This window comes from Pleurodeles waltl, chromosome 3_1 (assembly GCF_031143425.1).
Source record: "Pleurodeles waltl isolate 20211129_DDA chromosome 3_1, aPleWal1.hap1.20221129, whole genome shotgun sequence".
Taxonomy (NCBI): domain Eukaryota; kingdom Metazoa; phylum Chordata; class Amphibia; order Caudata; family Salamandridae; genus Pleurodeles; species Pleurodeles waltl.
In genome coordinates, this window is record NC_090440.1 from 1,878,911,066 (window position 1) to 1,878,936,993 (window position 25,928).

Sequence of the window (25,928 nt, forward strand, 5' to 3'; positions counted from 1 at the left end):
AGTGAATGCACACAAGCAGAAGCACACAATAGTTTAGTAACTCTTCCTAAAAGTGGCATTTTAAAACTTAAAATTCAAAAACCAACTTCACCAAAAGATGTAATTTTAAATTGTGAGTTCAGAGACCACAAACTCCATATTCCCATCTGCCCTCAAAGGGAAATTTCACATAAAAAATATTTCAAGGCAATCCCCATGTTATCCTATGGGAGTGATGGGCCTTGCAATACAGAATTTAAAAGTATTTCACCATCAGGACACGAAAGACACATTAGTACATGTCCTATCTTTTAAATACACCTCACCCTGCCCATGGGGCTGCCTTTGGCCTACCTTAGGGGTGACAAACGTACTAAAAGGGAAGGTTTTGGTCTGGCAAGTGGGTGCATTTGTCAGGTCGAAATGGCAGTTTACAACTGCACACACAGACACTGCAATGGAAAACCTGACACATGTTTGCTGTATTATTCATGTGGGCAGCACAATCAGTGCTGCAGGCCCACTAGTAGCGTTTGATTCACAGGCACTGGGCACACCTGACTAGGGACTTACTAGTAAATCAAATATGCCAATCATGGAGAAACCAATCACCAATACATTTTAGACAGAGAGCATATGCACTTTTGCACTGGTTAGCAATGGTAAGGGGCACAGAGTCCTAAAGCCAACAAAAAAAAGGTCAGAAAAAAAATAGGAGGAAGAAGGCAAAGGTTTGGGAATAATCCTGCAAAAAGGGCCAGGTCCAACAAAGGTCATGCCTTTGTTGATGTATGCTGGTCCTTCGTTGTACAGGACTTTGTATGCGTGGGTTACCATCTTGAACCTGCATCTTTTCTGGACCGCGAGCCAGTGTAGCTACTTGAGGTGGGGTGCGACGTGGGTTCATCTGGGGAGGTAATGCATGAGTCTGGCTGCTGAGTTTTGTATTGTCTTTAGTCTCTTCAGGAGGCACGCAGTGATTCCGACGTAGAGTGTTCCCATAGACGAATCTGCTGGTGATGGCAGCCTAAGTGACGATGTTGACTAGGAGCCACTTGAAGATCCTGCAAAGTATGCACAGGGTGTGGAAGCAGGAGAATGAGACAGTGTTTACCGGTTTCTTTATGGATAGCTTGTTGTTCAAGATGTTGTCGAAGTTGTGGACTTGGTCTGTCGAGGTGGGAGAGGGGCTGAGTTTAGTGGGCCACCATGTTTTGTTCCATAGCGAGGTGCGGTTCCTAAAGATAAGTACTTACATTTTGTCCGTGTTGAGCTTTAGGTAGTTGTCCTTCATCCAGTCAGCGATGTCCAACATACATCTGTGGAAGTTGGCTCTGATGGTGGTGGGGGTTTTCTGACAACGAGACGATGATCTGGATGTCGTCAGAGATGATGTTTAGTCCATGCGATCTGCCAGTGTTGGCCGGGAGGGGCGGGGTCATGTACATTCTGAAGAGGGTGAGGCTGAGGGATGATCCTTGGGGAAGCCGCAGATCACCTTCTTGGGTTCAGGAAAGAATGGTGGGAGGCGGATACTCTGGGTTCCTCCAGTGAGGAATGAGTCGACCATTCGAGGGAGTGTCCCTGGATCCAGATTTGATGGAGTATGTTGATCAGGATGTGGTGGGAGACAGTACTGAAGGCGGCTGATGTCGTCGGTGGCATCTATCAGGGCTGTCTCAGTGATTATTTTAGTTCAGAATATGGATTAGAGAGAGCAGCAGGTTGTTATGTCCTAGTTTGATGAGTTGTTGGTTGACTGCCTTCTCAAGAACCCTTCGCGGGAAAGGGGAATAGGAAGATAGGCCGGTAGTTCTTTGGTTCTGCTAGGTCGGTGGATGGTTTCTTCAGGAGAATCCTTACTTCAACTAGTTGCCAGGCTTCAGGGAAGAGGTCAGAGATGATGGAGGTGTTCAAGACTCTCCTAAGCTTGTTGCAAATAGCCCTGCTCCCAAGGATGAAGACGTGGTGGAGCACGGGTCTGTGGGTGCTCCTGAGTCAACAGAGTTCAAGATGGTAATGTAGTATCACAGAGCTCTTCTTGCACTAACTGTAAAGTATTTTATGTTCAGCCAAAATGGAATGAGTAAAAGAAAAGAAGACTTTGAGAATTATATAAATCTTATTTTGAGGATCTTTTAAAGTACACCTCTAGTGGTTTCCCGACAATAGCAATGAGGTCATGAATGACAGAAGAATGCACTGAAGAAGAACTTCTAAGCCATCTCTTGAACCCTTTATAATAGGGAAGCTATTCGAAAGGCTGCCAACGACAATGGAAGTGAATTCCAGATTTTCATGACCATAAAGGAAAAGTAACATTTACCAATCCTGGAAAGCTTGATTTAAAATTTGAGCAGAGCAGCCAGCCAATCTACACTCTATTCAACGATAAAATGTGTCTTAAATAAGCAAATGGCCAGCAGCATGGTCACCCTGAAATTCGTACAATTTAGAAGTAGAATGATTAAAGCAAAAGAAGTTCTTTAAGATCGGCTTTCCAACAAATGATGGTGCTTACAGAACCAAAAGAAGCCTGGAAGCTGCAATTTAAATTATATGGAAGCCCCAAATCAAAATAAATTCAACAGATCCACAGTCCTGGTTTGTATGGAAGCCTGGCATTACCCATAGAAAGAAACAACAAAGGAAGCTGGATTAGATATACTTCCGTACCTTCTTGGAAGCACATACATTCTGAAGAATTTACATACTTATCTAACAAAGGCAGTGTCTACCAGGAAAGCCTTTTTCTGCAACACGAAATGATAGTTGGAAACCATGGCCTCCAAATCCTATACTAAAATGTCAAAAACCACATTGAAACTTCACTTTAAAAGTAGCTTCCTTACTATAGAAAGACAAACATAAGTCTTTTACACTGCCCTTTTTAACAGCACTGAATAGGAAATGTATCCCTTCAATGACCCTACATTTTCTTTTTTTTAGAAAATATAATATAAATGTGTGCAAGTGTATGTATATATATATATGTATATATATATATACATATATATATATACACACACACACACACACACACACACACAAACCCGCACACATACAAACACATACATAGATACACACACACACTCACAAAAGAAAAGTTAGAGGGACGTTATAGTTGGGATCTGAATTTACTTGCACAAAACCATAGACATTCAGCAGTTATAGTTAGTTCAATTAACTATAATTAGTGCTCCAAAGTAAATGTTAATTATCCCACATATTACATCACTCATGACAGCTTTGATAACATAATTGATAAAATCAATGTAGCATTTGTAGTAAAATTCTGTAGCAGAAAACTGTGCGTGTCAGGGGCGCAAGTTATAGTTACCTTAGGGAAAGAGTTACAGTTACATGAGCTAACTATAACTGCTGAATTTCTATGGTTTTGTGCGAGCAAATTCAGATCCTAACTATACCGTCCCTGTAACCTTTGTTTTTTTTTCCAGCGAAGATCTCCTGTTTAATGTAAAGTAAATTTAATTACCATACGTTAATTCATCCACCGCCGCTGGCCTGCGGCCAACCCCTATAACCACCCAACACCGGAGCAGTGCCTGCAGCCAACCACCCCCCAATAATTGCCAACCCACCCCCATAATCAAACCCCCCCGTGTTGCACACGTGTGAGAGGTTGTATGAGTCTCTGAGAATTTGTGGATGATGCATGTTGGAAAAAATTGCAAATGTGTTGCGCAAGAACTGTGGTCCTAGATATACACCTTTATTTTCCCTTTAATATCTTTAAAGCCACTGAACAAATTTAAACCAAGTAACAAAAATCACAATCTGCAGAACAAAATCTAACTTGCTGCCAAATTTGGTGCAATTCCGTCCAGCGGTTCAGGCTGTAGTCATGTTCAAAATAACTGCGGGAATGAACATGAGAAACACACTTCTTTGCCTCCCCTTTTTCTTGACCCCGCTTGGCAGGTCACCCCAAATCTTTCCGTGAATGACAAGAATTACTGGCACACTTTTGTTTGAACATTTGGTAAAGATTTGTCAAACGCCAAATCCTATGAAAACATGGTCCTAACTATACCTATTGGCAACCGCCAGAATATGCATTCATCTCATTTGGCTATGTAATGTGTATGTGATAATTGATCAGTGTTAAAAACCAGTTTTCCTCTTTAAGAGCAAGACTTGAGCTATTTACCTTTTTTGTAATAATCTGGTTTATTCCATCTTTCCTGCACTACAATCCTTTCTCTATAGGGAGGACAGCATCTACGAAAGCGAAAGGATCCTTTACGTGGCCAGAAACAGGAAACTTGATTGAACCAAAGTAGAGCAGACACCCAAACTTAAAATAACTTTTAGTTTAAACAGACAAAATGCTTGGGGTCTGGAAAGGGCAACACACAAGAACATTCATCCTCATGGCAAAGCAAGCGCAACTGACAAAATAGATAAATGACCACCAAGCTATTGGACCAAAAGTTGATTGTCCATACAGGGGATGTAAGAATATTGGACTTGGCTACTTATTCATTAATCTTAATTTCTACAGGATCAGATATGTTGAAATTTGAAATCCATATGGATCACTGGAGTTCTCACCTGAGTTTAGCAGCTCGTTGAGTGTTTCCTCTTGGAGTAGTTGGTCGAGAGGCGTTTGAGGAAAGTAGCCCATTACACAAAAGGAATAGACAACTCTTAGTAGCTCCACAGCAGGAATCCGAGAAAGATACAATTCCAAAGTAGTATTTAAGGCATCCAGAAACCTTTAATAATACATAAAGGAAAGGTAAATTATAAAGACTTTCCAAATTCCAAAAAAATATATAATATTGGCCTGGCTACATGTTTGAAGTCCTTGTCTGTGTACAAGATATTCCCTTGAAAGGAAACCAGCTTTTTTATTTGTGTGAGAGGTAACGCTAACAGCTATCAAACAACACTCCAAATACTGTTATTTTAATTTTATTTTGGTTGTTTGAGAAGTGTGAACCTAGACTTAAGAGGCAGGCGAAACCTGTACATGAAGAAAAAGGGGTAGTCGGTACTTAATTTGTGCCAGTGTTTGCTGTGCTGAGCGCCGGCACTTACGTTTGAAGAGCCAGACACTTTTCTGCTGATTGATCACAGGTGCTCACGAGTCTGAGGCATGAGGCAATCATTAACAAATACTGAGGTCATGGCGAACGATAGGCAGAGGCTTTCTCTTATGACTCAATGACATTGTGATAGTGATACTTGAATGACAACTCACAATCACTCACCATTCCTTAAAGACAGAATAGAGGGTCCGCTACATCCTGTAGTACTTGCCCATTCAATTTTATGTATCAGTAGATGATTGTCCTTAGCTAGGATGCTCAGCTGTGGTGGATTTTGAATTTGTAACCCTGCTTTTTACTGTGCAAGCCATTCCCAGTTACCCCGCTGCACTGGATGAGTCACCCGCACCAGGCACAGAAAAGGTGAACCCTTGGATGACAAGTAGGCTGAGACTCATCGCAAGTCAGGAAGCCAGTGGGAGCTGGGCCACCACTGGAAAGAAATACCTTTCAGTCTCGAATACTGTGTATGCATGACTGCTTGTGCCTCTGTCTGCGGGTACGCAAATGTCAGTGTGCTGAGTGTTCCAATGTCTACTCCAAGCTAAACTCTGATAAAATGTGGTTTGGACCAGCAATATGGTGCTTATTATTTAAAATGTGCAGTATCCATGGCATGATACCCATCCATTGTAAAATGCTGATTCTGCCATAAAGGTGATTATTATTAAACTGTGGGCACTCATGACAGCATATCTAAGCTCAATATTAAGCTTGGTTGTGTCCAGTGTTCGTCCTTGGTAAAATCCTGACATTGGAATGATGGGGGAATACATAGAAAACTGTTTGCATCCATGGCATAATATTCACTCCTAGTAAAATACTTGCATTGGTACATGTTTGGTAATTTCAAGAGTAACGTGGGTATCCAAGGCATGACAGTACCCACACCTAACAGAATGTAGCACTTAGCATAGTGGTGCTAATTCATGGCCCATTATGAACATCCATTGCATGGTTGAGCCCTTAGTTTAGTGCTGAGCACAGAAATATAGTTGTAATTCTTTGCATTGTGTGGGTGTCCATGGCATGAAATGGTGATAGACAGATATACCAGAAAGTCTCTATCAAATGTGAGGCTATAGTACAAGGGAGTTATTATGGCTTGAGGCAAAATGAATCCATTTGCAAATATATATTTGAAGCAGGTATGTAACTGAGAATCACTACTGCTGCCTGTTTTGTGTGTCTGGAAACTCCTCTGCTGTCCAGTTTAAATAACCTGAGCAATAGCACTGGAGTATGGGCCTGCCCAATCTGTTTAACTCTGCACTGTGCTGCAGAAGATTGTGATAGAGGAGCACCATTTTTACTTATCCATTATTTATTCATTCTGCTCATTTGATGGAGAAATTCAGTTGTAACATGATTAAAAGTTTACTTGAGAGCGCAAGTTGGTAAAGCAAAAGGAAGTAAGATTGTGAAGTGTAGATGGATGCTTTTTAGATGTGACAGACTATATGAAATTAAATTTTTAACACCCTATGTTTGATAGACTTTTTTTCTTGGGAAATTGTACTGAAAAAAGCAGCATTTTCCCAAAATGCTGTTGCAGTAGATGAAAACGCATCAGACCTAGGAACAGTAAGGATCGAATGGCACACTGGGAAATCCAGAATATTTCATGAGTGCCCTCCCAAAGCCTATTTTCTCAGAAATGTATTTGAAAATGTACTTTTAAATGCTTTATTTTAATGTCCTTTTTTTTTTTTTTTTTTTTTTTAAAGTTCTCAGCGGAAAGTCAAACCCTCAAGCTTCCCTGAGATGATGGCATACAACAGTGGGGAGGTACAGATAAAACCTGCATCACCATTCTGGGAATTCTGGATCATTGTTTTGTTCTTAATATTTCATAACTGGTATAGCTGAAATCTTTTGAGCCTGGGTTCTCCGGGACATAAGGGAAACCTGCCAACACCTAGACTTTCTTAAACTGAGAGCTGGGGCAATCCAGAGTGATGTAGCCAGCGTGAATCCCCAAAAGTTTTCTTACCTAAAAAGCCCAGAAAATGCTAAAACAATGCCTAACCAAACCCCAATTTCCCCATGGGTTCTGTTGGGGATGGCTGCAGTATGTGCATCCCACCCTGAGAGTTGTAGTAAGCATAAGCACTTCTGAAAACTAGGGACCCAGGGAAATCTACATTGGATAAACAGATTTTAATAAACAGCATGCCTCACCATTGTTATAATACGGGTGAAAGTACTGAGTTGCCTCACTGTGTGAGTGAGCCTATTGTATGTGACAGAACAGACCAATACTGTGACCATGTAAATGACAAATTGATATCACACAGACTTTAATGGGTCACAGTTTTGGCACTTTGTTAGGCATCTCTTGTCCTGGTCCATCGCCACCCCCAACAAACGTGAGGTACTATTTTTTTGGGGGGCAAGTGTGAGAACACAGAATGGTGGGTTACTGGGAATTACCTACTGAATTTCTTCACATTTTTGGTTTACTTTTCTAAGGTGCTTTAAAAAAGTATTTTTCTGGAAAATAAAATGTTTCACTCACCTAACAATATGGGTAATCCAAAATTAGGAGTGACAAAAATGTCCCATATCTCTATAATTGGATTCTTGGGTACATTAAAAAAAGCATAGTTTTTATTTTTTAAACCCAATGTTAATTAAATGTTTGATCATTAAGAGATGCAAAACCAGCAAACAATGAAAAATCAGTGCAAACTTTAACTTGTTTTTTTTTCCCTTTGGTTTTGCTTATTTTGGCTCTAGGTATCACTGTTTTTTGCATAAAACTACAAACACTATCTCTTTGCAACTGAAGAGTTAAGCTGATAACGGTCTATTATTTTCGTAGATGACCTTCATTCCTAAATATACACTTGAAAACCTTGTTCTCTATTTCTTATTTTTTCCTCACTTACAGTCACTATTTTCTATTACACCAATTAGTGGTTTTAGGGAAACACTGTACAATCTACATAAATGACTCCTTAATGAATTTTGTTTAGTTTTCACAAATGTATGATGTTCTCGATTCATCATCATTTCAAATTGAAAAACTGTGGTGGAAACAAATATTTTTTCTACTTTTTGGTTTCTGAAAGACGGGCATAACATTATCTTAGCACAACAAAACTGCTGACTGTGCAGTTGTGAGGAAGAAATAAAACACCTTTTCGCACTGCACATTATTTAGAACAAATGTGTATGAGGCTGGCCTGGTTTGTAGTGGGTACCAAAGGTACTTACACCTTATACCAGGTCCAGTTATCCCTTATTAGTGAAATATCATCAGTGTCTAGAAGCCAGGCTGTCTAGAAGCAGCTGTAGAAAGAGCAGCCAAGGCTGCACTAGGAGACATGCAAAGCTCTTACAATACCACTGTAGTCACACACATGAAAGACAATACTCCGTGTTACAAAAATAAAGGTACTTTATTTTAGACACACAATGCCAAAAATACTTTGGAGACTATACTCCCTTAGGAGGTAAGTAAATTGCACAATATATACACTAGTAACCAAAAACAGGTAAGTAAATAGTGCAAACAGTGAAAATCACAATAGGTTGCAATGGGCCTACGGAGAACACAAACCATACACTAAAATAGTGGAATGCGAAAGTCTGTTTCCCACCTAGGCAAGTGTATTGTGTAGAGGAGCGCTGGGAGTGTAAGAAGACATCTAAGGTAAATAAAATACCCCACCCCAGGGCCCAGGAAAGCAGGAGTAAAACACAGCAAGTTTCCAAAAACACACTAGAAGTCTTGATAGAAGATTATGCAAGAACCAGAAGAGACTGCAAGACGCCAACGATGGATTCCTGGACCTGAAGACCTGTGGAAGAAGGGGACCATGTACAAGAAGTACTGAAGAGTCCAGGGAGAATAAGAGCCCATGCTAACCTGGATGAAGGTGCAAAAGAAGAACCACCAGTGAGAAGACAAAGTCAGTATGGCACCGAAGAAGACAGATACTCATTCCTGGTTGGTGCAGAAGATGTCCCACGCCGGATGGATGAATGCAGTCTGGTTTGAGTCGCTGGATTCCGCCATAAAGTCTTGGCAAACGCAAAGCTTGCGGTTAGCTGAAAATGGTGCTGCCCGGGACCAGGAGCGACCTGGTGGCCTCTACTCAGCAACTCAGAGAGCCCTCAGAAGACCAGGCAGTGCACACAGGAGTCCCACAGCATAGGGACAAAGGAGGTGCAAATGGAGGCCCACGCAGCACAACACAAAGGATTCCCACGCTGCCGGAGAACCAATCAAGAAGCTGTGTCTCACAGGATGGAGTGCTGGGGGCCTAATCTGTGCTGTGCACAAACAACTTCTTGGAAGATCGCACACAAGCCTTGGCAACTTCAAGTCACGCAAGCACGGGGGTACTGTCTTGCATGGGAAGGCAAGCTCTTATCTCCACCAAAATTGGACAGCTGGACAATGGGACTGTCGAAGTCACTTTAGCTAACCACGCCTGTCGTCTGGAGAGGGGACCCAAGCCACTGGTCATCACTGCAGAGAGGTGCCTGCTGAAGCAGGGAAGTGACTGTCACTCCACAGGAGATTCCTTCGGTTCTTCTGGTGCAGGCTGAAGACTGGCAGTCCTCAGTGGATGCACGACCTGGAAACTGTTACAGTTGCTGGCAGGTGCCAAAGATACAATGTTGCAGAAGTCATCTTTGCTTCTTTGTTGCAGTTTTGTAGAATTTCTGGAGCAGTCAGCAGTTGATCCATCGGTAGACGATGAAGTAAAGGATGCAGAGGATTCCTGGTGGAGTCTTGCAATCCGAATCTGAAGAAACACCCAGAAGAGAGACCCTAAATAGCCCTGAAAGGGGGATTGGTCACCAAACAAGGTAAGCACCTTTCAGGATCTCTTACGTCACCTGCTGGCACTGGCCACTCAGATGCTCTGAGAGTTCCCTGACCACCCTGAAAACAAGACTACAGAACCCAGGGACACTCTGGACGAGCTCTGGAGATGACCATCCCAGGGGTCACTCCCCTTTCCGTTGTCCAGTTTCGCACCAGAGCAGTGACTGGGGGTCCCTGAACAGGTGTAGACTGGATTATGCAAGGAGGGCACCATCTGACCATCTGTGCCCTTCAAAGCATTTCCAGAGGCTCTGGGAGGATACCCCTCCCATGCCTGTAACACCTATTTCCAAAAAGAGGGTGTAACACCCCTCTCCTAAAGGACATGCATTGTTCAGCCTTCCTGGGATTGAGCTGCTCAAGCCCCAGGAGGGCAGAAGCCTGTCTGTGAGGTGGCAACAGCTGGTGCTGCAGTGGAAACCTCAGACGGCTGGAATGGCAGTACTGGGGGTCCACTGTGGAGCCCCCTGAGTGTATGGGATTGTGCAACCATTACTGGAATCAGTATTGGAGGACAGTTCCCAGTTGTTAGACACCTTACATGGCCTTATTCGGAGTGACCATTGTGAAGCTGTGCATAGGTATTGGTGTATGTACAGTGTACACTTAAAATGGCGTCCCGCACTCACGAAGTCCGGGAAAATGCACCTGGACAACGTGGGGGCAGCTCTGCTAGTCCAGGGGTGCCCTCACACACAGGTACTTTACACCCAGCCTTCAGGGTCTGAAGGCCTGACATATAGGTGACTTACAAGTTACCTGGTGCAGTGAAAATGGCTGTGAAAAAGTGCATGCACTATTTCACACAGGCTGCAATGGCAGTCCTGTAGAAGCCTTTGTAGGGGCTCTTTATGGGTGGCAAAAGAAATGCTGCAGCCCATAAGGATCCCCTGGAACCCCCTTGCCCTAGGTACCATATACTAGGGACTTATAATAGGGGTCCAGTATGACATTTTGGAGTGGTATACTGGGTTACCAGTACGCAAGTACAAATTTGGAACCAGAGAGAGCATAAGCACTGTGTAAAGAAATGGCTCCCTGTTGCAGTAACCCCCCACTTTTTGCCTGATACTGATGCTGACTTGACTGAGAAGAGTGCTGGGACCCTGCTAACCAGGCCCCAGCACCAGTGTTCCTTCACCTAAAATGTACCATTGTATCCACAATTGGCACACCCTGGCATTCAGATAAGTCCCTTGTAACTGGTACTTCTAGTACCAAGGGCCCTGATGCCAAGGAAGGTCTCTAAGGGCTGCAGCATGTCTTATGCCACCCTAGAGACCCCTCACTCAGCACAGACACACTGCTTACAAGCCTGTGTGTGCTAGTGAGAACAAAATGAGTAAGTCGACATGGCACTCCCCTCAGGGTGCCATGCCAGCCTCTCACTGCCTATGCAGTATAGGTAAGACACCCCTCTAGCAGGCCTTACAGCCCTAAGGCAGGGTGCACTATACCATAGGTGAGGGTACCAGTGCATGAGCATGGTACCCCTACAGTGTCTAAACCAAACCTTAGACATTGTAAGTGCAGGGTAGCCATAAGAGTATATGGTCTGGGAGTCTGTCAAACACGAACTCCACAGCACCATAATGGCTACACTGAAAACTGGGAAGTTTGGTATCAAACTTCTCAGCACAATAAATGCACACTGATGCCAGTGTACATTTTATTGTAAAATACACCCCAGAGGGCACCTTAGAGGTGCCCCCTGAAACTTAACCGACTGTCTGTGTAGGCTGACTAGTTCCAGCAGCCTGCCACACTAGAGACATGTTGCTGGCCCCATGGGGAGAGTGCCTTTGTCACTCTGAGGCCAGTAACAAAGCCTGCACTGGGTGGAGATGCTAACACCTCCCCCAGGCAGGAACTGTGACACCTGGCGGTGAGCCTCAAAGGCTCCCCCCTTTGTCACAGCCCAGCAGGGCACTCCAGCTTAGTGGAGTTGCCCGCCCCCTCCGGCCACGGCCCCCACTTTTGGCGGCAAGGCTGGAGGGAACAAAGAAAACAACAAGGAGGAGTCACTGGCCAGTCAGGACAGCCCCTAAGGTGTCCTGAGCTGAAGTGACTCTAACTTTTAGAAATCCTCCATCTTGCAGATGGAGGATTCCCCCAATAGGGTTAGGATTGTGACCCCCTCCCCTTGGGAGGAGGCACAAAGAGGGTGTACCCACCCTCAGGGCTAGTAGCCATTGGCTACTAACCCCCCAGACCTAAACACGCCCTTAAATTTAGTATTTAAGGGCTACCCTGAACCCTAGAAAATTAGATTCCTGCAACTACAAGAAGAAGGACTGCCCAGCTGAAAACCCCTGCAGCGGAAGACCAGAAGACGACAACTGCCTTGGCTCCAGAAACTCACCGGCCTGTCTCCTGCCTTCCAAAGATCCTGCTCCAGCGACGCCTTCCAAAGGGACCAGCGACCTCGACATCCTCTGAGGACTGCCCCTGCTTCGAAAAGACAAGAAACTCCCGAGGACAGCGGACCTGCTCCAAGAAAAGCTGCAACTTTGTTTCCAGCAGCTTTAAAGAACCCTGCAAGCTCCCCGCAAGAAGCGTGAGACTTGCAACACTGCACCCGGCGACCCCGACTCGGCTGGTGGCGATCCAACACCTCAGGAGGGACCCCAGGACTACTCTGATACTGTGAGTACCAAAACCTGTCCCCCCTGAGCCCCCACAGCGCCGCCTGCAGAGGGAATCCCGAGGCTTCCCCTGACCGCGACTCTTTGAACCTAAAGTCCCGACGCCTGGGAGAGACCCTGCACCCGCAGCCCCCAGGACCTGAAGGACCGGACTTTCACTGGAGAAGTGACCCCCAGGAGTCCCTCTCCCTTGCCCAAGTGGAGGTTTCCCCGAGGAATCCCCCCCTTGCCGGCCTGCAGCGCTGAAGAGATCCCGAGATCTCTCATAGACTAACACTGCGAACCCGACGCCTGTTCCTACACTGCACCCGGCCGCCCCCGCGCTGCTGAGGGTGAAATTTCTGTGTGGACCTGTGTCCCCCCCGGTGCCCTACAAAACCCCCCTGGTCTGCCCTCCGAAGACGCGGGTACTTACCTGCAAGTGGACCGGAACCGGGGCACCCCCCTTCTCTCCATTCTAGCCTATGTGTTTTGGGCACCACTTTGAACTCTGCACCTGACCGGCCCTGAGCTGCTGGTGTGGTGACTTTGGGGTTGCTCTGAACCCCCAACGGTGGGCTACCTTGGACCAAGAACTGAACCCTGTAAGTGTCCTACTTACCTGGTAAAACTAACAAAAACTTACCTCCCCCAGGAGCTGTGAAAATTGCACTAAGTGTCCACTTTTAAAACAGCTATTTGTCAATAACTTGAAAAGTATACATGCAATTTTGATGATTTGAAGTTCCTAAAGTACTTACCTGCAATACCTTTCGAATGAGATATTACATGTAGAATTTGAACCTGTGGTTCTTAAAATAAACTAAGAAAAGATATTTTTCTATATAAAAACCTATTGGCTGGATTTGTCTCTGAGTGTGTGTACCTCATTTATTGTCTTGTGTATGTGCAACAAATGCGTAACACTACTCCTTGGATAAGCCTACTGCTCGACCACACTACCACAAAATAGAGCATTAGTATTATCTATTTTTACCACTATTTTACCTCTAAGGGGAACCCTTGGACTCTGTGCATGCTATTCCTTACTTTGAAATAGCACATACAAAGCCAACTTCCTACATTGGTGGATCAGCGGTGGGGTACAAGACTTTGCATTTGCTGGACTACTCAGCCAATACCTGATCACACGACAAATTCCAAAAGTGTCATTAGAAATTGATTTTTGCAATTTGAAAAGTTTTCTAAATTCTTAAAAGACCTGCTAGGGCCTTGTGTTAGATCCTGTTTAGCATTTCTTTTAGAGTTTAAAAGTTTGTAAAAGTTTGAATTAGATTCTAGAACCAGTTGTAGATTCTTAAAAAGTATTCCAACTTTTAGAAGCAAAATGTCTAGCACAGATGTGACTGTGGTGGAACTCGACACCACACCTTACCTCCATCTTAAGATGAGGGAGCTAAGGTCACTCTGTAAAATAAAGAAAATAACAATGGGCCCCAAACCTACCAAAATACAGCTCCAGGAGCTTTTGGCAGAGTTTGAAAAGGCCAACCCCTCTGAGGGTGACAACTCAGAGGAAGAGGATAGTGACTTGGAGGAAAATTCCCCCCTACCAGTCCTATCTAGGGAGAACAGGGTCCCTCAAACCCTGACTCCAAAAATAATAGTCAGAGATGCTGGTTCCCTCACAGGAGAGACCAACACCTCTGAAATCACTGAGGATAACTCCAGTGAAGATGACCCCCTGTTAGCCAGGATGGTCAAAAGATTGGCTTTGGAAAAGCAGCTCCTAGCCATAGAAAGGGAAAGAAAAGAGATGGGCCTAGGTCCCATCGATGGTGGCAGCAACATAAATAGGGTCAGAGATTCTCCTGACATGTTGAAAATCCCTAAAGGGATTGTAACTAAATATGAAGATGGTGATGACATCACCAAATGGTTCACAGCTTTTGAGAGGGCTTGTGTAACCAGAAAAGTGAACAGATCTCACTGGGGTGCTCTCCTTTGGGAAATGTTCACTGGAAAGTGTAGGGATAGACTCCTCACACTCTCTGGAAAAGATGCAGAATCTTATGACCTCATGAAGGGTACCCTGATTGAGGGCTTTGGATTCTCCACTGAGGAGTATAGAATTAGATTCAGGGGGGCTCAAAAATCCTCGAGCCAGACCTGGGTTGATTTTGTAGACTACTCAGTAAAAACACTAGATGGTTGGTTAACTGGAAATGAAGTGTGTGACTATGTTGGGCTTTATAATTTGTTTATGAAAGAACACATTTTAAGTAACTGCTTCAATGAAAAGTTGCATCAGTATCTGGTAGACCTAGGTCCAATTTCTCCCCAAGAATTGGGAAAGAAGGCAGACCACTGGGTCAAGACTAGGGTAACCAAATCTTCCACTGGGGGTGACCAAAAGAAAGGGGTTACAAAAACTCCCCAGGAGAAAGTGGGTGACACTAGAAACAAAGAAAAAGAGTCATCTGTAGGCCCCCAAAAACCAGAACAGGTGGGTGGGCCCCAAGACACAACCCAAAACAAAGGTGGGTACCAGGGTAAGAACTGGGATGCCACTAAGGCATGGTGCCACAACTGTAAACAGTCTGGGCACCACACCAAGGACACTTCTTGTCCCAAAAACAAACCCCAGAACAAAATTCCAGGGGTAACCAGTGTAGCCATGGGAGATGACTCCTCAGATGAGGAGGTCTTCATAGCCTTCAACTGGAAACAGGGCCCAACAGGTGAGTTGGAGATTCCAGAGGGAAGTAGACACTTCCACCACCTACTGGTGAATGGAATCCCAACCACTGCCCTGAGAGACACTTGTGCCAGTCACACTATTGTGCATGACAGGCTGGTGCTCTCAAACCAGTACATCCCAGGTGAGACTGCCAGGGTAAGAGTTAGCCTAGACAGGGTCACTAAGAGGCCTGTGGCTTTAGTACCCATAGAAGTGGGTGGCACTCTTAGCTGGAGAAGGGTAGTAGTCAGTACAGACCTCCCCCTTGATTGTCTCCTTGGAAATGACTACCCAGAGGTTAGTCAGAGCCCAAGAGAGGAACTGGTCCCGTGCCAGTCCTCTCCCAAGGATTCTGGAAGTCCTGCCTCTGCAGTAAATGCAAGCAGGCCCCAGAAGAAGAAGAAAAGAAAACAGAGTAGGAAGGGTGGACAACCTTTAGCCAAGGTTACAGCAAGCCAAGGAGATTCTGCTCCAGTAGGGGAGAACTCCAAAAATGGCCCTGATAAAGTCCAACCTGACCCACAAGAAGTCCTGGCTAGTCAGGCAACTGTTAAACCTGAGTGGGTGGCTCCTCAGCTAACAGAAGAAAGAGTGGAAGAAGGGTGTTTACTACAAGATGTGGTAACCCCCCACTCTAATACAGCAGACAGGCAACCTGAACCCAAAGAGGCCTGTAACTTAGCCCCTTCCCTTTTAGGTGAAGAGCTAAAGGTGTGGTTCTGGGCACTGACAGCTGTCAGTGGCCTCTGCTGGGTGTTAGCCTTTATGGCTGCACTATCCTTAGCATGGTGGTCTGACCCCATGCCAAATAGCAAGTTAGGCCCCCTGACCCTATTGGTCATGGTGGGGTTACTCCAGCTCTGGGTAACCTCTCTGGGTAAGCTAGGGGTAACCCTGGCCAAGATAAGGTTAGCAGAGGTGGATACCTCTAAGACCAAAATAGAAAGAATGGGTGGAGACATTGAAGAGGCAGACAAGAGGCAATTCAGACTAGGTCCTATCACTGTGGAAGTAGGTCAGTTCCCCAAAGGGAATGACCTGAACAGAAGGATGTAAGGCAGAGTAGGCCCTGCAACTAACCAGCCTATTTCTCCTACTCTTCCTCGCCTGACAGACTAGGAAGACTCTCCCAGCTTGGGCTGAGTCTCCTGGCCTGTGGGCTGGGGGGGGCTTGTGTAAAGAAATGGCTCCCTGTTGCAGTAACCCCCCACTTTTTGCCTGATACTGATGCTGACTTGACTGAGAAGAGTGCTGGGACCCTGCTAACCAGGCCCCAGCACCAGTGTTCCTTCACCTAAAATGTACCATTGTATCCACAATTGGCACACCCTGGCATTCAGATAAGTCCCTTGTAACTGGTACTTCTAGTACCAAGGGCCCTGATGCCAAGGAAGGTCTCTAAGGGCTGCAGCATGTCTTATGCCACCCTAGAGACCCCTCACTCAGCACAGACACACTGCTTACAAGCCTGTGTGTGCTAGTGAGAACAAAATGAGTAAGTCGACATGGCACTCCCCTCAGGGTGCCATGCCAGCCTCTCACTGCCTATGCAGTATAGGTAAGACACCCCTCTAGCAGGCCTTACAGCCCTAAGGCAGGGTGCACTATACCATAGGTGAGGGTACCAGTGCATGAGCATGGTACCCCTACAGTGTCTAAACCAAACCTTAGACATTGTAAGTGCAGGGTAGCCATAAGAGTATATGGTCTGGGAGTCTGTCAAACACGAACTCCACAGCACCATAATGGCTACACTGAAAACTGGGAAGTTTGGTATCAAACTTCTCAGCACAATAAATGCACACTGATGCCAGTGTACATTTTATTGTAAAATACACCCCAGAGGGCACCTTAGAGGTGCCCCCTGAAACTTAACCGACTGTCTGTGTAGGCTGACTAGTTCCAGCAGCCTGCCACACTAGAGACATGTTGCTGGCCCCATGGGGAGAGTGCCTTTGTCACTCTGAGGCCAGTAACAAAGCCTGCACTGGGTGGAGATGCTAACACCTCCCCCAGGCAGGAACTGTGACACCTGGCGGTGAGCCTCAAAGGCTCCCCCCTTTGTCACAGCCCAGCAGGGCACTCCAGCTTAGTGGAGTTGCCCGCCCCCTCCGGCCACGGCCCCCACTTTTGGCGGCAAGGCTGGAGGGAACAAAGAAAACAACAAGGAGGAGTCACTGGCCAGTCAGGACAGCCCCTAAGGTGTCCTGAGCTGAAGTGACTCTAACTTTTAGAAATCCTCCATCTTGCAGATGGAGGATTCCCCCAATAGGGTTAGGATTGTGACCCCCTCCCCTTGGGAGGAGGCACAAAGAGGGTGTACCCACCCTCAGGGCTAGTAGCCATTGGCTACTAACCCCCCAGACCTAAACACGCCCTTAAATTTAGTATTTAAGGGCTACCCTGAACCCTAGAAAATTAGATTCCTGCAACTACAAGAAGAAGGACTGCCCAGCTGAAAACCCCTGCAGCGGAAGACCAGAAGACGACAACTGCCTTGGCTCCAGAAACTCACCGGCCTGTCTCCTGCCTTCCAAAGATCCTGCTCCAGCGACGCCTTCCAAAGGGACCAGCGACCTCGACATCCTCTGAGGACTGCCCCTGCTTCGAAAAGACAAGAAACTCCCGAGGACAGCGGACCTGCTCCAAGAAAAGCTGCAACTTTGTTTCCAGCAGCTTTAAAGAACCCTGCAAGCTCCCCGCAAGAAGCGTGAGACTTGCAACACTGCACCCGGCGACCCCGACTCGGCTGGTGGCGATCCAACACCTCAGGAGGGACCCCAGGACTACTCTGATACTGTGAGTACCAAAACCTGTCCCCCCTGAGCCCCCACAGCGCCGCCTGCAGAGGGAATCCCGAGGCTTCCCCTGACCGCGACTCTTTGAACCTAAAGTCCCGACGCCTGGGAGAGACCCTGCACCCGCAGCCCCCAGGACCTGAAGGACCGGACTTTCACTGGAGAAGTGACCCCCAGGAGTCCCTCTCCCTTGCCCAAGTGGAGGTTTCCCCGAGGAATCCCCCCCTTGCCGGCCTGCAGCGCTGAAGAGATCCCGAGATCTCTCATAGACTAACACTGCGAACCCGACGCCTGTTCCTACACTGCACCCGGCCGCCCCCGCGCTGCTGAGGGTGAAATTTCTGTGTGGACCTGTGTCCCCCCCGGTGCCCTACAAAACCCCCCTGGTCTGCCCTCCAAAGACGCGGGTACTTACCTGCAAGTGGACCGGAACCGGGGCACCCCCCTTCTCTCCATTCTAGCCTATGTGTTTTGGGCACCACTTTGAACTCTGCACCTGACCGGCCCTGAGCTGCTGGTGTGGTGACTTTGGGGTTGCTCTGAACCCCCAACGGTGGGCTACCTTGGACCAAGAACTGAACCCTGTAAGTGTCCTACTTACCTGGTAAAACTAACAAAAACTTACCTCCCCCAGGAGCTGTGAAAATTGCACTAAGTGTCCACTTTTAAAACAGCTATTTGTCAATAACTTGAAAAGTATACATGCAATTTTGATGATTTGAAGTTCCTAAAGTACTTACCTGCAATACCTTTCGAATGAGATATTACATGTAGAATTTGAACCTGTGGTTCTTAAAATAAACTAAGAAAAGATATTTTTCTATATAAAAACCTATTGGCTGGATTTGTCTCTGAGTGTGTGTACCTCATTTATTGTCTTGTGTATGTGCAACAAATGCGTAACACTACTCCTTGGATAAGCCTACTGCTCGACCACACTACCACAAAATAGAGCATTAGTATTATCTATTTTTACCACTATTTTACCTCTAAGGGGAACCCTTGGACTCTGTGCATGCTATTCCTTACTTTGAAATAGCACATACAGAGCCAACTTCCTACACACTGGAGTTCTGGTTAGCAGGACTCCAGTGACACAGTAAAGTATAGTGACGGAAACAGTGAAACATATTGACAAGTAGGCCACAAACCATTAGTACTGGGTTCCTGATTAGTAGGATCCCAGTGACATAGTCAAAACACACTGACAAATAGGCCAAAAATGGGGGTAACCATGTTAGAAAGAGGCTACTTTCTCACACAATGTTGTCATATTTTGACTATATCCACAGTCCACCACAGGGTATCTTACAAACTCTGGGCACCTTTACAATTCCTAACATGTTACAAAAAAGGGTACACATTTAGCCTGGGTATTTTACAGTGACTGTGTTAACAAGTCAGCAACTTTCAAATTCCAGCATGCGTTATACTAGCAGCTGATTCAGATCTTCAATTTTTCTGATATAGAAATACAGATTCCACTGTAAATCTCTGTTAGCATTTTAAGACTACTGCCTGGGAAGTGTGAGGAATACTTACTTTAATGAAGTGTCATATGATGCAGAACTAGGACTCCAAATAACTTTTTCTTTATAGCTATGAAATTATTAATGAACAAGTCACTCACCTTTGATAACAGCTTTTCGGGTATAGACTCTAGGCACAGATTCCCCACCTTTTGACTATTCCATCATAGAGAATCCAGAAACGTCTTTCCTAGTACCGCAGCAAGCCAGAACATGATGCTGTGTAGCTCTGCACTGATGCTGTGACTCTCCAAAAGTGACATGCAGGGGCCTGTTATGCACCCCATCCTGTAATGAGTTGCTTTTGAGACTGACCACGCCTCAAGACGTGGAGCCCCAAAAGCAAATTGGTAGACCAGTGTGCAGATTCATAGACTTGTGATTAATGACTAGAGTCCAATCACAGAACGGCACAGAACAGGGAGGATGGAAGGATTGGTGAGGAATCTGCGGCTAGATAGTCTCTCCCACAAAAAGCGTTACTGAAGGAAAGAAACTTCTGATTGAAACTTCTAGCTGCAAATTCCTCACCTTTTGAATAGATGCCAAAAAAGTCCCTGTGGCAGGTGGACCATGATTGGACTCAAACCAGAAAGTCCTTCAGAACCGGGCATAGCAGATATTAATATAGAACACAATCCAGCATGAGATGGTATGCTTCTGCATAGCCCTGCATTTTTTCACTCCAGAGAAGACCACAGAGAGCTGATCTCTACTCCATGGTCTTTGGTACGATTCAAGTAGAAACTGAGCGCTCTCTTGGTGTCCAAGTGCTGAAGTCTCTCCTCCTCTTTCGGGGGGTGAGGAGGAGCAAAGAACACCGGCAGTGTGATGGTTTGACCCACATGGATTGCTGTCACAGCTTTCAGTAGAAATGAGGCTCTTGTTCGCAAAAGCAGCTTATCAGGGAAGAGGGTGGTGAATGAACACACTGAGCCTGAAATTCACTCATGTCATGCAGAGTTAATAGAAATTAGAAACAGTTTTAATGGTGAAAAGCTGTTGAGCGGCTCACACAGATTAGACATTAAATAAGTAAGGACTAAGGACAAGACCGAGGTGCCATTGGAGCACCTCAAATGGAGAAGGGGGAAATATATGGTGAAGTCCTTTCATTAAAAGCATCACAAGTGGTGATTTAAACTAAGAGGGCTAACCAGGCAGCCGTCAGAAGGCCAAGATGACCAAAAGATTATGTTTAACAGTGCCCAGAGCAAAGCCTTGTTGTGCAAGAGACAAAACAGTAGATAGTTTTGCCTGGGGATGAAGAGGGAGGGGGGGTTAACCTGGCAAGTACCGCACCAAACCAAAAGGCGTAAACAGTTTTTGTCGAGATGACATCAATCACCTCTGGAGGATGATCTAATGTATTCAGCACTCACTGTTCAATCTCCACACATGAAGGTGGAGTTTGTGAAGGCCCTGGTGCAGAGCCCTTCCCAGCTGCTGTGATAGCAGGTCCTCAAAGAGGAGCTCTCTGACTTGAGGACATATGCTCAAGCCTATGAACTCTGGATACCAAACCCTTGCCGAATCTGGAGCCACTCAGATGACTTGGGTCTCAGTCTGTCCTGATCTTCTTGGGAACTCCAGGTAGGAGTGGTATCAGCGGAAAGGCATGCTGAAGTCCCAAGTTCCACTTGAGGTAGAACACATATCCGAGCAAGAGATCCCTTGGAAACACAAACATGCAGAAATGCTGACATTGAATGTTCTCGCAGAGGTGAACAGATCAAGCCAAGGTTATCCCATTTGTGAAAGAGACCTTCCACCACTTCTGGGAGTAACAGCTTCTTGTGATCTGCTAGGCTCTTGCATTCAGTGATTCTGCCAGGTGGTTTGCCACCAGGAAAATGGTGGTACAGGCATTTCCAGAGGTGCAAGGTCTCCTGGTACAGGGTCCATGACCCCAACCTGTTAGAAGCATGTGGCAGTGGTGTTGTCCATGACCACCTTTACTAGCCTCCCCTTGATGGATGGCAGGAAGGTTTTCAACGCCAAAGCATGTGGCCCTCAGTTCCAAATAAGTGATATGGAACAGGGAACCTGCTGGAGATCAGAGGCCTCTGATCACCTCTCCTATGTGTCTGCCCCAGCCCAGAAGTGATGCATCGGCCAGCACTGTGAGCTCTGGGTGGAAAATGGAGAGGAGTCTGCTGCTGAATTCATCACGGTCCAGTAGCCACCACTGTAGATCTTTTGCAGTGTCCTATGAAATCTGAACGTGCTTGGAGACATCCAACTGATGTTCGCCCCACATGGACTTCAGATGCCACTGTAGAGCCAGCCCATGCCACATGGCCTACTTGACCAGCAGTTTGCAGGAGGTCATCAGTCCCAGCAGCCTCAGAGTTTACCTCATAGAAAACTAGGATCAAAGATTGGGATCATAGCCTGAATGTCCTAGACTCTCTTTCCTGGGGGAAAGGCACGAAAGTGAACCGTGTCCAGAATGGCTCCATTGGGGAGCTTCTGAGGAGGAGTCAGGTGTGACTTTGGATATTGATAATAAGCTTTAAAGAGGACAGGAGGTTCACTGTAGTCTGGAGATGGCGGACGACAGCTCAGGGTGAGCCCACCTTCAAGCAGCCAGTTGTCGAATTAGGGGGAAGACTGGTACCCCTGACTTCTGAAGGTGTGCTGCCACCACCACCATCACTTTTGTGAATGCCCTAGGCATGCTGGTGAGACCAAAGGGGGCACAGCAAACTGAAAATGCTCCTTTCCCACCATGAACTGTAGGTAGTGCAGATGGGCCAGCAGGATGGGAATATGGAGATAGGCGCTGTGTAGGTCCGGCTCCACCATCCAGTCTCCAGGACTCAAATCAGTCAAGACCTGGGCCAGGATAAGCATTTTGAACATCTCCTTCTGTAGGAAGGAACTGAGAAGGTGCAGTTCTAGAACAGGCCACAGACCTCCATCCTTCTTGGGCACCAGAAAGTAATGTCAATAACAACCACACCCTACTTGTGGTGCTGGTACCCTCTCAACAGCCTCTGTGGCCAAAAGGGCTTGCACTTCCTGCCGCAAAATGGAGAGATGGTCCTACATCAGGCATTGTGCAGACAGTGGAAGGAGCGGCCTGTATAAAGGGTAAGGAATAACCTCTGTGGACGATCTACAGTACTTGTCCGAAATTATTGTTTGACCCAGGATAGAATTGGAGGATTCTGCCTCCCACTGCATAACAGTGACCCAGTAAGGGCACACTAAAAAGGTTTAGCATGTGGGTAGTTCAAGGGGGGGGGTGGGGGCTTGTAGACTGAATGGTGCGCTAATCTTGGCTGGAGGGGCGGTGGGCATCCACTTCTAGGTTCCCTGTTGGGGAGGGGAAGGTTGGTGGTAAGGAATGCATCATCTAAAGCCCTGAAAGGAAAGCTGGTACTGCTGCTGGTGAGGCTAGGTAGAGAGGCCCAGAGAGCAAGCACTATCCCTGAAACGTTCACAGGTAGAATCAGCCTTGTCTCTGAACAATGATGTCACCCGAGAAACCAATCGATTGTAGCCACACATTAAGGTGAATGGCGACACTGGTCCCGATAGACCATCCAATGGAGTTGGTGGTGTCCAAGCCACAACGAATTGTCAACTTAGCAGGATCATGACCATCCTGAATTGCCTATGACAGAACAGAGCAAAGGTCTTCAACACCTGGGAAGACCTGTGCCACAGAGTCACAAAGAACATGCGAACAGCGGCCCAGCAAACAGGAGGTTTTAATCGACTGCAGGGTCAAACTGGCTGAGAAGAATAAGCTTTTTCTGGAAGTCAATTCGTCCTTCAACACACCTTGGGCGGATAGGCGAGCAGGTTGGTCCCAGTCTCCTCCTGGTTCTCAAAGCAGGTTTTGGCCAACATTTTTCAAAGCCCTCAGTTTTGCGATTTTGCCATCTCTACATCTGCAGGGCCACAAAGTTCCAGGACTGGGGGAAGGCCTTTTGGGGGTTCAGGACTCAGCTTGGTTCCAGGGAGGATTCAAGATGCTGGGAACCGTTTATGTCCCTGTGGCTAGCTCTGAATAGGAGACTAGCAAACTAGCCCTTGGAGTCACTCTGGTAGTCCTGGGTGGAGGTGAAGATGTAGGGCTCAACAAAAGGGTAGGCCTCCGAGGGCTCAAGGCAGGCTGCAGGAAGCGAACCAGTTCTTCCAGGTAGAGCAGCACAGCAGAAGACAGTCCTCTGAGATTCCTTCTGCAGGTCCAGTAGTGAAGTGAAGAGGTGGTTCCTTAGACCTTACTTTTATACCCTGGTGCCCTGGTTGTGGGAGAAGCTACTAGACAGTGACTTTGACGTATATGGAATTTCCTGCTTCCCCTGTCCTGGACCTAATCTGGCTGCAGTGAAAATGTGGGCTTGTGTGAAGGCAGAGCACAAGAAATTCAGTTGTAAGTGGTGCTGTGCTCAGCCCCCCTCCACCCCATCCTGCCAGGGGACAGCCCACTGAGGTACACCCAATCCCCCGTTTGTGTGACAGGAACTCACAAACTATCAGTTACACACAGTTATGTGACCCAGGCCAGGCTACAGGTACAAAAGAGCTATGGGCAAAAAATGGCAAGTAGCATTTTTCAAATTGTGATCAAAATCCATCTTTCCATAAAATATGGCTGTTTACCACACATGCAAGAACCCAAACATGATAGCTATCCGTTCCCTATGGGAAATTACAGCTTTTTAAAAGTAATAAGGAATCCCATTGTTATCCTTTAGGAGGAGTAGGCCTCACAGTAGTAAAAAACGAATTTAGGTGTACAACTTAAAAAGTATAAGTCGAACCTTTTAATTACATAGCATCTTCCCTAACGGCTACCTAGGGAAAATTAGAGGGGACTACGCTCAGGCTGTAATGGAAGACCTGGGAAATGTTTTAAGGTTCTACTCAAGTGGGTGGCACAATTAGTGCTGCAGGCCCTCTGGCAGGATTTAATTTACAGGCCCTGCGTATATGGTATACCACTCTACAAGGGAGTGATAAGTAAATTAAATATGACAATTGAGTATAAGCCAATTTAACCATGTTTTATGGAGAAAGAGCACCAACACTTTAGCACTGGTTAGCAATGGTAGAGTGGACAGAGTCCCAAGGCCAACAAAAACGCATTCAGCAAAAAGTGGAGGTAAAAAATCAAAACGATTAGGGTGACCCTGCAGAGGGGGCCAGGTCCAACATATTGTAATCTCCATTATGGTAGAAAGATTTTTTTTCTGACGAACTTTAAGTGAATTTCCCAATGGGGACTGGGTGTTAATGTTGGACACATTCAGTTTTTCATAACAGTCTGTTTGAGGAAAACCCCAATCACAGATGTCGTCTTTGAGGACGCTGTTGTCCAGAACCCAAATGTGGCACTCTAAATAACTGTCTGCACAGAAGATCTGCTGAATATATACCCCTAGACAAGTGCACTGCCTTGTTGGATTTTTGTCGACTTCCAAATTCATTGAGGTTTGAAGGTTAAAATTCTGGATTGGGTGTCCCTTGCTTGATGATCAAGTACATGAGTGAAGTGCTGGCCAATGGAGGAGTAAGTGTAGCAATAGCAAGATACTGGTTCTCTTTACTTGACCGGAATCATTAAAAAGCTATCCAGAGGGGAACCCATCCTTTCAAAGAAGCAGCTGTACCAGCTGCTTTGGATTGGAAGACTGATGGAAGGGAACTTTCAGTAATAGGTTGGGCCAATGACACCTTAGCAGTGCTGTAAAAATTTCATATCAAGCCTCAAATTTGTCTCTTGAAAATACATTATGCTATTGATCCTACAAAGTAGATGTTTTTTGTTATTGTCAAGATTAAGAAGCTGACACTTCTTCATGATTCAGAGAACCGTTTCCTCAATGTAAACACTTTTTGCTGAAGAAACAAGTAGAGAGTAGCACACAGGTAATCGAGAACCTGCACTGGATTTAAGAAGACTTTGGCCTAAAGACCCAAAGGACTTAGAAGTGATAATGTTATGTTGAAGTCTTAAGAAGACTTTTGGAGAGAAATGGCTTTTATGAACCAATTGTCATTGGATTGTTGAATGCTTTCTTCTTCTTTAAGCAGCCATCACTGTCACACTTCAGGTAAAAATGCTGCAAGATTATTTTGGGACAAAGTGAAGCACCACAAACTTCAGAAATGTTATCCAAACCGTGTCAGTAGCTTAGGATAGATCTGATGCAAAGCCAACATGGGAAATATTTCTTCCTTGATCCCTATGTTTGCCCATTACAAGGTTTTTCTTCAGAATGAGTACATTTTGGGAATATGTTCTATTTCCTCTTCGAGACAGAGATCCTGGTTCTAGGACATGCTTTCACAGAACAATGTTTGTTCCTGCATGCACATGTTCCAATTAGCATTTTGAAGCTGGTTTTGTATAAATTGTGTG

At 45.9% G+C, this 25,928-nt stretch overlaps 1 protein-coding gene across 3 annotated transcripts in view; it reads right to left on the reverse strand.

The window, feature by feature from the left end:
• The window catches only part of FASTKD2 (FAST kinase domains 2), a 211,076-nt gene that overhangs the window by 95,595 nt on the left and 89,553 nt on the right, over positions 1 to 25,928 (reverse strand). For all 3 annotated transcript variants that reach the window (XM_069225975.1, XM_069225974.1, XM_069225973.1), the window contains one exon: positions 4,555 to 4,718. In XM_069225975.1, coding sequence (XP_069082076.1) covers positions 4,555 to 4,718 — 164 coding nt within the window. The remainder of the gene's footprint in view (positions 1 to 4,554; positions 4,719 to 25,928) is intronic.